This window comes from Chaetodon auriga, chromosome 11, assembly GCF_051107435.1.
Source record: "Chaetodon auriga isolate fChaAug3 chromosome 11, fChaAug3.hap1, whole genome shotgun sequence".
NCBI lineage: Eukaryota > Metazoa > Chordata > Actinopteri > Chaetodontiformes > Chaetodontidae > Chaetodon > Chaetodon auriga.
In genome coordinates this window covers 25,241,816-25,254,020 of record NC_135084.1, presented here as the reverse complement: position 1 = coordinate 25,254,020, position 12,205 = coordinate 25,241,816, and the positions used below count along the sequence as shown (strand labels likewise).

Below are 12,205 nucleotides of genomic sequence, written 5' to 3'. Positions count from 1 at the left end.
GAGCTGCGATGGTTGTGTCGACACATAGACGTCAACAGAACTGTTAGTGTATAGAAAGGCTAGCACAGGAGAGAGCAGGCAGCTCTGAGGCACTGCAGCTGACATTACAGATGCTTTCCTTTTGGGCTCTCTTTCCAGATGTAAACTGGATGTGCAGCGTACTGGAGATTCATCAAACCTTTAATGGAACCGGTTCCAGTTGTCAGGGAGCTTTTGATCAGCCCAGATGAATCAAGCTGTTAGTTTTTACAGTGGAGATGACTGAGTATGGCTCTGAAGAACCTGCACAAAGAATAATAATAAGAAGAAAATGATGCACAACCCCACGGGAACGGGAAGAGGTCACAAATTCATGAAACAAGGCCTGCTTTTGTTGAACATCTTCTAATTCACTCTTTACATCAACTGTACAGCAGCTACATCCGATACACTCAGTGAATGCATGAACAAATATATACAGACTCCTTAAAGCGGAGAAAGTGCTATCTCCTTCCACGAATCCATCCGATTTCACAGCGCGTCTATTAGGCTTCAAGACCAACAGTCCAAAAATGAGACCAACAATAACAACAATAATAATAATAATGTTATTCTCAATATATGCTGCTCTAAACAATGAAAGATCTCTATGTTCTAGCAGTGAAACAAGGTTTGATGGACAGTCCTTTGAATTACAGGTTAGTGTCTCTATTCATAATTACAGCAAATGTTACAGTTCGTGTAAAAGCTCAATAGAAATTATGCATCTGCATTTTAAATACAGCTTATTCATAATGCTACTTCATTTGATACACACACAATAGCACTGTTAAGGATATATATTACATTCATATTAAAAAACAGAACAGTTTAAATGTGTTTTGACCTCGATGTTTGGGTAGTTGTGGGATAATCACGTAAAAATCAAGTGCAAGTTCCATCAGTGAGAGTTTTTGCAGCAGAGACGAACATCAGGACCGAAGAGACGTGAGTCTGTCCTGTGTCCAACATGGACCTTGACAGATTTCTCCATTGCAGAGGTTTTCATTGAACTGTCAGATTTTTACATTGAATGAACTTTTATCTTTTCGTGTCTCCACAGGCAACAAGGAGCTGGCAGACGTCCGGTGTCTTGCCCACAGGCAGTTCAGAGAGGCAAAACCTGAAGGACTGAAGAACCAAAGAGCACAGATCTGGTTTAAAAGTCTGTAAATCATGTTGATTCTGCACGTCGGAGGTGACGTCCCTGCGTCCCTGCGTCCTGCTGTTCCTGGACAGTCAGATTTACTGAGTTTCTATAAAGGCTGAATCTTAAAAGTTCCATAATGAGCACAGTGAACATTTGGGTACGCATTGATTCAGAAGCTACTGAGAGGTACAAAAGATAACAGCACCGCAGCTCAGTGGACGTTATCATTTGTCTAAATGTGTATCACAACAGAATGGTCCAAACCACTGCTGGCAGTTTTGTGTTGCATGTTTATTCCTGGACTTGGAGCTTTGTCAGAGCCATGAAAACAGAGCTAAGACGGCTTCTTAGAGACTTTTTGGAAAGACGTTCTCTCCTGCTCTGTGCAGCAGACGTGTTGGAGGTCTTTTCATGAGGCACTTGCTGTATGAAGGTCAAGCCTCTTCTCCTGCTGAAGATGAGCCAAGAAATGCAGTGTGGAGCTCAGTCACACTGATGCACAGTCTTTCCTGACGTTTCAATAAGTTAACATGCATTTACAGACGACGGGGAGGCGGCGAAATCTGAATCTGCTGAGGGTGAGAGGGATTTATTGTACCTAAACCAACCTAACCTACTGAAGTGTGCATGCAGTGCGTTCAGGGTGCTCCTCAGCAGGGGAAACCCAGACCTCCTGCTTGAAAATAAGTCTTCTTACTCTCTGCAGTGCGTCTCGACACATTAATAGCTTACAAACGCATGTAAGGAATAGTAAAAGCTGGGAAACACAGCAGGTGAGCATGTCAGGTGTTTAGAAATGGACTTGTGCTACAGCAGGATGTGGTTTCTGAGGTTTGGCCCAAACCTCTGCAGAGGTGATGAAGTGCTCCAAACCAGCAATGTAAACCCCGTCTTCACGTCCGCGGAAAGGAAAGGGGGTCTGAGCTGCACCGTCAGGCCCAGGTGGGCGTAGTGTCTCTTCTCTTGGCCTAAAAGAGTTCTTCCAGAATTAGATGAAGGTTAAATTGAGGTTTTTGGGGTCTGTCAGCACCTAAAGCGGGTGGTTGTACGTGAAATGCACGTGCAGCCCGTTCACCGGGTGCACGATTGGCACGGTCTGCATCTTGGGAAAGTTCTCTGTGGCCAGAGTCCATTTGCAAGTCCCGATCAGCTCCACAGCCAGAGTCTTTAGGATGATCTGAGCCAGCTCTTTTCCTACGCAGCTCCGCACGCCGCCGCCAAACGGCACGTAGCTGAACCGAGACGACCGGCTCTCCTCCCGGTCTGGACCAAACCGGTCTGGGTCAAACAGCTCTGGGCTCTGGAAGACTGCTGCGGTCTCATGGGTGTCCCGGATGCTGTACATTACACTCCAGCCTTTGGGAATCTGGTAGCCCTGTGAAATGACGGCAGAAATCAATTTTGAAGACATGATTTTTATTATTTAGTTTTATTTTTATGAATGTGACAGGACTGAAATGTGCAGAATTCAGGATCTGGAGATTTGAGTAGTCTGAAACTGGCAGCGAGAGAATTTTTTACAAGCCAGATGAAGAATATTCTTACAGTGAAAGTCAAACGTTTAAGTTAAAAAGATGATTTTTAGTACTTAGAAAACTTTTTCTATCATTTTGTTTTCAGCCTCATTCGTTTAATCATCGTGTTAATCCAGACTTCTTTATAACCTAATCCAAGTTATTTCTGCAGAGTTGAGATTTTCTTGTTTAGGCTTTAAGCAGAATCAGAATCAGAATTACTTTATTGATCCCCGAGGGCAAATTGTTTTTGGTACTGGTGCTCCTTACAAGAATAAAATTAGAAGAGAGAAAAAAAATAAATTTTATATATATATATATATATATATATATATATATATATATATATATATATATATATATATATATATATATATATATATATATACTGAGAACCAACAGGCATAATGCTTTCAATAGTCCAATTTTAGAGTTTTATACCTGAAAAAGAGGTGCATAAATGGCATCGTGTGCATTGCAATAGTATGGTGGGAATTCCTCTGCAATCGCTTTAAACATCAATTGTCCATTTTACAGAAAATGCTGCAAATTGGGGGCACACTGAGGGCAGGGAAAGGGTATTTAGGGACGAGGGCTGAGGCCATGACAGGGCAGTGTCTCAGCAAAGGCCATGCAACTCAGTATGAGAACCTTTTTGGCCGTTAGAGCACAGCCAGGCGTGCTACGTGACAAATGAACCAAAACAGAACAAACTGTTCAGTTTTCCTTCTGCATGAAGACTCAATGCACCAGTCTACGAAGACTCATTTTCACTGGGAATAAACCAGTTTTCAACTCACATGCCCCTTTACTAATGATTATCAGGCTGTTTGTTCTCCACAAGAAGGACCTTTTCAGATGTAATCAGACCAATGGTACAACCTGAATGTTGATACCAAATGGCTTTAGATGCAGCTTAGATTTAAATTCCTTTGAGGGAATAAAATATATTTCGCCCGTCCAAACAGCCTTCACATGAAACTCATATTCCTACCAGAGACTTGAACTTACGTCTAATTCAAATGTCTGTAGGGCTGTGCGGTACCCTCCAGAGACCGGCGGCAGGAAACGGAGCACCTCTTTGACGACACAGTCGACGTAGCGGAGTTGGCTCAGCTTGTCCAGGGTCAGATATGGAACATGAGACCGGGACTGTTTAAAACCAGCACTGTGATTCTGACAGCCTCCGTTCAGCAGGCAGTTCGTCTCCGTGTCGGCAGCATCCTCCTCTTTCTCCGCGGACTCACCAGACGGGCTCTGACCGCTGTGGGATTCGTAGCCGAGCCCCTCGGCCTCCAGCTCGAGTCTGGCCTTCTCCACCACCGCTGGATGGCGAAGGAGCTCCAGGACCAGCGATGTGGAGGCGCTGGCTGTGGTGGAGTGAGCGGCGAAGATCAGCTCTACGGCTGTTTCCTGCAAGGAGAGAACGTAATCTCAATTTAGGTTTTAATTTAATTTTATGGAAACCACAAACTGAAGTTGTATGCCTGCAGCTGAATGTGGTGTAGTCTGATCCCTCAGGGACAATGTCTGAGTCTGAGTCGAACTCTTCATCACTCCGGTACCTTGAGCTCCTGGATGCTGAGCTGATGGCCATGCTCCTTGGAGCTGGACAGCATGTAGTCGAAGGCATCGTGATAGTCGTCCTCCGCCTGCTGCCGCTCCATCTTTTCCTCAATGATTTTCTCCATGTTGGTGTGCAAGATTTCTCTGGCTTTTATCCCCTAGACAGAAAACCAGATGTTACCATTAGTTCGTCATTGTAGTAACGGCTGATAAAGTTCTTCACACTTAAACCACTCAATAGGTCAGTTTCTGGGGATTTTCCAAACAACATGTGCTCGTCCTCACATTGTTAATGTTGAGAAACAGCCACACTTTGCTTTTGTTTAGGCACCAAAACTACTTTTAAAGTTTAGGAAAACTCCATGGTTTGAGTTAAAATAAGTACATTTTCTACGTAGCTTAAATCACGTATGTTATGTAAGTTATAATAAATCATTGTTAACATTCGGTTTCACTCCAGACAGGAGCAGCAGTCTCTTGGGTGAAAGTCCCAAGTTTGTTTAAACCATCCATCCACCCCAGCTCCTCCATACACAGCCTTTCTTGCTCCTTATACTACGGCACATGACTTCCTCCTTTGCTCCCGTCATGCTCATTACAGCCAGTAGAGGTCGCCACCTAACAATACATGTAAATATGAGTCGTAATCACTTACTTGCAAAGTCAACCTGCACAGTTGTTTGAACCTGATGCTTGTGTGTAAATGTCTCCGAGTCACTCAAAACCTTTATAGACCATTATTTTGAAGGAACATACAGCTTCATATGATTGTGACAGTGACTGTTGCATGTAGAAGTTGACCCAGTAATGCTGGACACCTCCAGACGCCAGTGGACAGATAGAAGCTTGTCTGCAGAGCGTCTAAAGATGAATACACTCAGCAGGTTTCCTCACGCTCGCTCACCTTTCGCAGCCCACTGAGCGGAGCGTCTATGGGGAGCGAGAAGAGGTTGTTCATCAGCTGCTCGAAGATTTTGGCCAGGTAAGCGACCCGCTCCTCCTCCAGCTGCAGACCCAGCAGGACCCTGACGGCAATATGGAATGTCAGGGACCTGGCGGCGCTGTAAACATCAACAGCGCCCGGCTCCGAGCACCACTTGGCGATTTCAGACTTGACGACGTCCTGCAGCCGGGGCAGGTAGGACTCCAGCGCCCCCCGGCTAAACACTTTAGCCAGGATCTTGAAAGGGTTAAGGAAACAAAGAGAGAGGAGTCATAAAAAGTTATAACCTTGTACACGACAGTCAACACCTTTCAGTAAATACTCAATAAAGAGGACGACAGGGTGGGGTGGGTTTGGACGGGAGAGAGGTATGAAGGCAAGATGTAGAAGATGTAGGAGATAAGACAGGACAGGGTGCAGAGGACAGAGGAGGACAGAACGAATGGGTTTGGATAAGATGGAAGATTTGGAAGATTGTAGAAGACAGTGTGTAATTCAGCATTTGATTCCTTTAATGATGACCTCAGTGTTTCTCAAAACTTCACTGTACATTAAGTTTGAACAATGGCCACTGGTTATACATATCCCTACTTTGTGTCTAAGAGGTCACAGTTTATCAGATTTGGTTTTATGTTTAGGGCACAAAAGAGAAGAGTTTAATTCTCTTATAAAGAAAGTGTGCAAACCTGCCTCGTTTGTGCATTACAGAATCTTAAAGCCTGGATCTGTGATTACTGAAAAGCACCCTGGGAGTTGTAGTTGTTTTCAGAGGTTTTTGTGTCAACAGTCTTGCATCATTGACCTTTCATGGAAAAATAGACCATTTCTGTCACACTTGATCATCTCTTCTGTCTCCTGTCAGCCTTTAAGTGTTCTATCTGTGGACATAATGAATTAGACTAATAAATAAAGATCAGCTCTGAAATAAATCTCCCCCTACACTCAACATTTCTTACTTTTCTCTTCCTCTTGTGCAGGTCTCCGATGGAGTTGACCAGGGTGTTGGGTCCCAGGATGATGCGGGTGCTCTGGGGCCACTGGGTGCACACCAGCGTGTGCTCGCCCAGGAGGATCTTGCGGATGTTTTCTGCGCCCGTCACACGAATGACTGGCTTCCCGAGCAGGTGGGTCTTAAACACGTTGCCGTGCCGCTCTCTGCGTGAGATGTGGAAGTTGGAACCCTGTAGAAGAAATATTTTTTGGATGATTGTAGTTTAGGCCAACGTTTAAAGAGCATGTGCAGATTTCACTTCACTATTCAAAGATCCACCCTCTGCTTTTGGTCCAGTTTGTTTGCTGGTTTGCAGGATCTCAAAAACCAGTCAACAGTGAAATTTCTTGAAAGTTTTTCCAGAGACCAGTAAAAAGGGATTCGTTTTCTGTCATTTTTTTGGTGCAAATCCTGGATTTCTTCACATTGTCTGGGTGTCAGGATTTCCTCTATTTTCATAGGAGATACTTCTTAAACGGTGAGAAATCTATTATGTCATGACTGCCGCGGTTAACCTCTGTTTTGTTGATATGTTCGGATGTCCACATACTTTTGGCCATAGTGTAGATAAGGGCTTTTTCTTCATTGTCCTTCATCTGTTCTTCCCCCTCTGTTCAGTACAAATGTATTTGGGACAATTCTACCAGATTCAAAGTGTACATTTTGGGGCTGATAATTAAAAAGACGGTGAATAATCAGAGAAAAGAGGAAAAACAGCAGCCACACAAATCACGTGTGCACGAGCGAGGCGTCCTGACTGACGGCTGGTGTGGAGCGGATGGATAGCTGGACGGGCAGAGAGATGAGGGGATGAGAGAGTGCATTCCTCACTGTTGAAGAGACAGACAGACGGAGAGGGAGGGAGAGAGAGGTGGAAGAAATGAACAGAAAACGTCTGTTTTTGCTCCGCAAGAAGGAATTACGCACCGAGCATCAAGTCCGCACATGTCGCATTAACTGCAGAACTCAGCCTGCACAAGAATCTGCGGAGCTTTTCAAAGCTTCCCGCGCGCTTTCTGATCCATCATCAATAAGCTGATCATTAAAATATCCTGCAGCCATCAGGTGTTTATCTCCTGCGAACTGCAGCAGCATCTGATAGAAATCCACAAGTGATGAACTTAAGACGAAGAACTACACACGCGCCCGCGCAGGAGCCAAACCTGTATTTTGGAACGCTTGTAAAATAAATCGAGAACTACAGCAGCCCAGACGTGTCAACTGTCTCACCTGGAACAGCCAGTGGAAAGTCTCTCCGACCAGCGGCCAGCCCATGGAGCCCTTCGGCAGCGGCAGGCTGCTCTCTTTGTCCCGGGTCAGACTCCAGCGGAGGCTCCACAGCTGCCGGGTTAGCGCCAGCAGCAAGACCGCGGACAGGACAGAGGTGAGCGCGGCGGCCAGGGCCGACAGCACCCCGAACTGGGCCAGGGGTAGCATCTCCTCTCAGCTGGTCCGCTTCCCAGCATCCACCTGTGCCTGTGCGTAAAGGCGCTTGTGTCCCGTTCAAAACTCTGACGGTGCGTAAATCTCCTCCGTCCAGTTTCACCTCCTCCTTCTCCTCCTTTTTCTTCTTCTCCCCCGTAAACTCTGTCCAAATAAAAATGAAGCAGCGTTAGCTCAGCCTGGGTGGGTTCACCCTCAGCTCCACCAGAAAAGGCAGAGAAGGAGGGAAAGAGTGAATTAAACTCTCTCTGAACTCACCTCTGACGGCAACCAATGGCTGAGAGCCGCTAAGCTGTTATTACAGCTAGTTAGAGGATAATAATAACAGTAATCATACAGAGCGGACCCCAGCCCCTGATCCATTCAAATATGCACTGGGTTAATATGTGGTCACTTCTGGAAAGATTTCATGGTTCTCCCCATTGCTCTTACTCTCATGAGCCAAATCAGAGAAAGTCGTCAGTGTTTTGATGAAAACAGGCAGGCGCGCCTCCAAAGGAAATAAACCAGTCATCAGACCGGATGGATGCGCCTGCACGGGCTCATATTTGACGCTGGATGAACTACATGAGAAACATGTTTCTCTCCTGTGAGGAAACTCCCCTTCATTCCGCTGCCGCTGCTCCTCGAGGAGTAGCTGTCAACTATTCCAAATAGTTTTACAGGTTTACATGCGCCGGCTTGTCTATTAGGTTATGCGCCTTTATAGGTACAGTTCAGGGGGCTCAGCCACCCCCCGGGCGGCCCGAGGTTTATAGAGCAATGGCAATAAATCAGCTTTTAGAAAAGCAGAAGAAGAGAGGGGGATTTGAATACAGAAGGCTACAGTGTGGAGCGGATTAACAGGCCGGGGAAATAAACAGAGGTGAGATGTGAGGAAGCGACTTGGAGACGAACAGGATGAAAGCAACAAAAGCTGAAGAAACCAGTAGCTCACTCATTTTCCCAGTAAGATCTAAACGCGACGCTCTGTCCGTAACGAGAGTCAAACAGCAGACTTACCTCCAAGCAGCTTCCGTCCGCTGAGAAAACTCCGTGCGCGTAAAGCAAAGTTTCTTTCTCCTCTGCCAAAGCGGTGACTATCCCTCCACAGTGAGCGGGCTGCGGGGGGTTTTATAGAAAAGGCTGCACGGCATGATCCACCTTCAAGGATGACGTTGGTCTGAATATGTTAAAGAGGCTCGTTCATTCACCGCGCGGACCGGAGAGAGGATTAAAAAAAAGGAAAAAGTCTGGAGATCAGAGCGGAGACGCGGCGGTGCGCTCAGAGACAGAGACTGAGCGCAGGAGTGTGTGTGTGTGTGTGTGTGTGTGTGTGTGTGTGTGTGTGTGTGTGTGTGTGTGTGTGGAGTAGAGAGAGAGAGGATCAGATGGCAGCGGATGGGGAAACTCGCAGGTAGCCAATCAGCCCGCAGTCGTTCACAGTTCGGCGCAGGTTTGAGATCCAGTTCAGAGTTTTTCAGGTCAGTTCGTCGCATCCCGGCTGTCTGCAGCTGCTCTGAGGCTCAGGAGGAGGAAGAAGAGGAAGATAAAACAGTCCGAATTCAGAACAGGAACTTTAGTTTCTCCATTTATTCCTGAATCAAATTAGACTTTGTGGACTGCAGGTCGTTTTGAAAATGTGCTGCTTTCGGGAATGACTGTAGTTTATTTTACAGTGTCTGTGGATAAATTGAACCAACGTCTTTTTTTTATTTTTAAATAAGTTAAAAATGACATTAAAACAGAAGAGGAAAAGGCAGATGCTGGTTGAGACCGACTGAACAACTGAGAGCAGCCGAAAGAAAACGCACGTTGATCCGGTAGAAAGAGGCGGTGAAGGTACGAAGAAGGTTACAAAGCAGTTTGAGGTGATTCTGTCTTTAATTCAATGCTTTCTTGTGACCTCAGCTGCTCACTCATGTCCCTGAAACCCTGTTTTAAGGCCTAATCACCTGAGCGGGATGTCATACCGACGCTGAGGCCTGGATTTCAGGTTTCAGCCAAAGCCCGGCAGTGCAACATAAACCTCCAAGGAAAAAAAAAATGAAACGCTCTGACAAAAAAATCTCTGATCTGTCACGTTCACATTTGTGGCTGCTGGAGCGATGAAGGATGGAGGATGAGTCATGGATTTGGCTCTCTGTCAGATTCAGCACATCACAAACAAAAGCGTCAATTAGCGCATTTTGAGTTCGACACTTTCAGTCTGTTCTGTGGTTCTTTCGGGTCCGTGAGGCTGAGATGTGGCCTTCAGAGCGCGGTTTGAGCTGGGTTCGCAGCTGTTGTCGCGTGTTTGCTCTTTCTCTCATGTGATCGGCGTTGATGGAGGGTCTGTTGGGTGACTGTGGCTCCTGAGCTGTGAGCGCGCGCACACGCTGTCGAACTGATGCTTCCTGAGTGCACAGACACACTGATCCCTGCAGCTTTCTGCGCGGTCCTGCTCGCTTCTGTCGCTTCTTGAATTAAAACCATCACATTATTTCACAGCAGCGCGGCTGCAGGTGTGATGAAGGCTCACCGTGAATTCACCGCATGTTAGAAAATTCCGTTTAAAAATATTTCAGGTGTGGAAAAGGATCTCAAGGCCCTGATTTTTAATCATTAGAACTAATTCACTAACAAACGCCTGTGAATTAAAAGACAGAATCCAACATGTTTTCTCTTATTTCTGCACCGTGTTCTGTCAAATAAGACGAGACAGCGAGAAAATGATGTTTTATTGTCGTGTTTCTTCTTCGTGCTTCGTAATTAAAACGTCCTGAATGATATTCGCAGAGCTGTAAATCTCCAGCTGACAGTCAGCCAGTGGCTGTGAGCTGTGGGAATCCCCAAATCCACAAACACACACGAGGATGGATGTGAGAAAGATGATGTTTGCTATCAGCAGGTTTCATCACTGAGAGTCTGAAGGAGGAAACACGAGGAAGATGAATGAAATTATTATTACTGTGTTTTAGAAGCATGCAGAAATAATATGTTTGTTTTTTTAATTAGCTGTGGTTCAGCTGCATGCAGAGAGCAGGAAATTAATTATGATTTAATGTGGATCTTAATTCATTACATTTTTCCAAACAGGAGCCCTGACTGTTATTTATTTAAGGCGGACCTGCAGTTTGTACCTTGAATCAAACCTTTTTATGCTTTATGCTTCTGTTTTATTCTACTTTATACTTCCACTCTGCTACTTTTCAGGGGAAAAATATTGTACTTTTACTGCACCTCATTTATTTGATACCTGATGATACTTTTCAGATTAAAAATAAATAAATACATGAAATACACAAATAAATTCTGATTCATTATTATGAATAAAGATAAAACTTTATTCATCCTTTGGTGAAATTCACAAGCTGTCTGGCAGTATTTAAAACAGCGATGAATGCATTCATGTATTCATAATTGTATATCAATAATATAAAATACATTATTTTGAGCACATCAGCTTTTAGTGATTAAAGTACATTTCATGCTAATTTGTACAAAGTAAAAGTAAAATTCCAAAGTACAAAGTAAAATTCTTCCATCACTGAGGATGACGATGCTGCGCAGAACCTTGTCTCACGTTTTAATATTAAAATCCTGATGGAAACATAAACATTAACCAAATATCATAATGAACTGGTGATGAAACAGTCCATAAAAGGATTAAATGACAGCATGAAACCATCATGTACCAAACACGTCACTGTTGCACTGTTTAAATAAAAAAAAATAAAATAAATTAAATTAAAAAAAAACAAGATTTTGATTTGTTTTGGAAATCAATAGAAAAACTGATGTATGATTCTGAAGCAGGCGGCTCACAGGCTCGAGGCTCAGTGATCCAGATCCATCACCTCCGGATCTCTGCCCCCTCAGAAAGCCTCCATCAGCAGCACCAGGACCAGCACAGACCTGAAGGCCGTCACTCTGCTCACCCACCCGTCCTAACTCCATCCCTCAGAGCAGCTAAAGCAAATACACTGAATTCTTCCTAAACACAAAAACAGTATATGTGGCACAACATGGCATATTTTATTATTCTCTGTTATATATAATTCTTGTATGATTAACTTATTATGAACAGCCTCGTGTGCACATTGTACATTAAAGTGATTCTGATTGTGTGGACCCAAACATGTGTCTTAAAATGTTTAAAATTCAGTCATTTTCTGCATTTAAAGGTAGAGATGTTGGACCTGAGCTGTGAGGAATCATTGTTACTCTGTAAAACACACACACACACACACACACACACACACACACACACACACACACACTGGCTTGCATTTCCTGTCCTGCTGTCCCGCTCAGCTCTGCTCCGGACACTTAAAGGGCCGTTCCACTAATCCTAATCCTGAGCTTTTAAAAGCTTCTGTAATGGAGACGTTCCTCCTGCGGCGCCCCGGGCCGCTGCGTTCATGTGATCGGCGTTGATTCTGCTGATCACATCTCTGGTTCCCACCTCAGACGCTCCGGAGACGACAGTGACCCAAAATAAACCACATGTCCTTCAGTCAAAACAGAAACCATGTCCTCTCATAGAGAATCACTGATGTGAACATTTATATTACTGAGAGTCAATGATGGTGTGTGTGTGTGTGTGTGTGTGTGTGTGT

General features: G+C 44.7%; 1 protein-coding gene across 1 annotated transcript; it reads right to left on the bottom strand.

Annotated features, from left to right (window-relative positions):
• Nucleotides 1–499: 499 nt before the first annotated feature.
• Nucleotides 500–7,619, bottom strand: cyp26c1 (cytochrome P450, family 26, subfamily C, polypeptide 1). The gene is made up of 6 exons (XM_076743127.1): nucleotides 7,413–7,619; nucleotides 6,148–6,372; nucleotides 5,153–5,428; nucleotides 4,248–4,406; nucleotides 3,694–4,095; nucleotides 500–2,543 (listed from the first exon to the last, which is right to left on the bottom strand). Exons 1-6 carry the CDS (start codon nucleotides 7,617–7,619, stop codon nucleotides 2,199–2,201), a joined length of 1,614 nt encoding a protein of 537 aa, XP_076599242.1. The 3' UTR covers nucleotides 500–2,198.
• Between the last annotated feature and the right edge of the window lie 4,586 nt (nucleotides 7,620–12,205).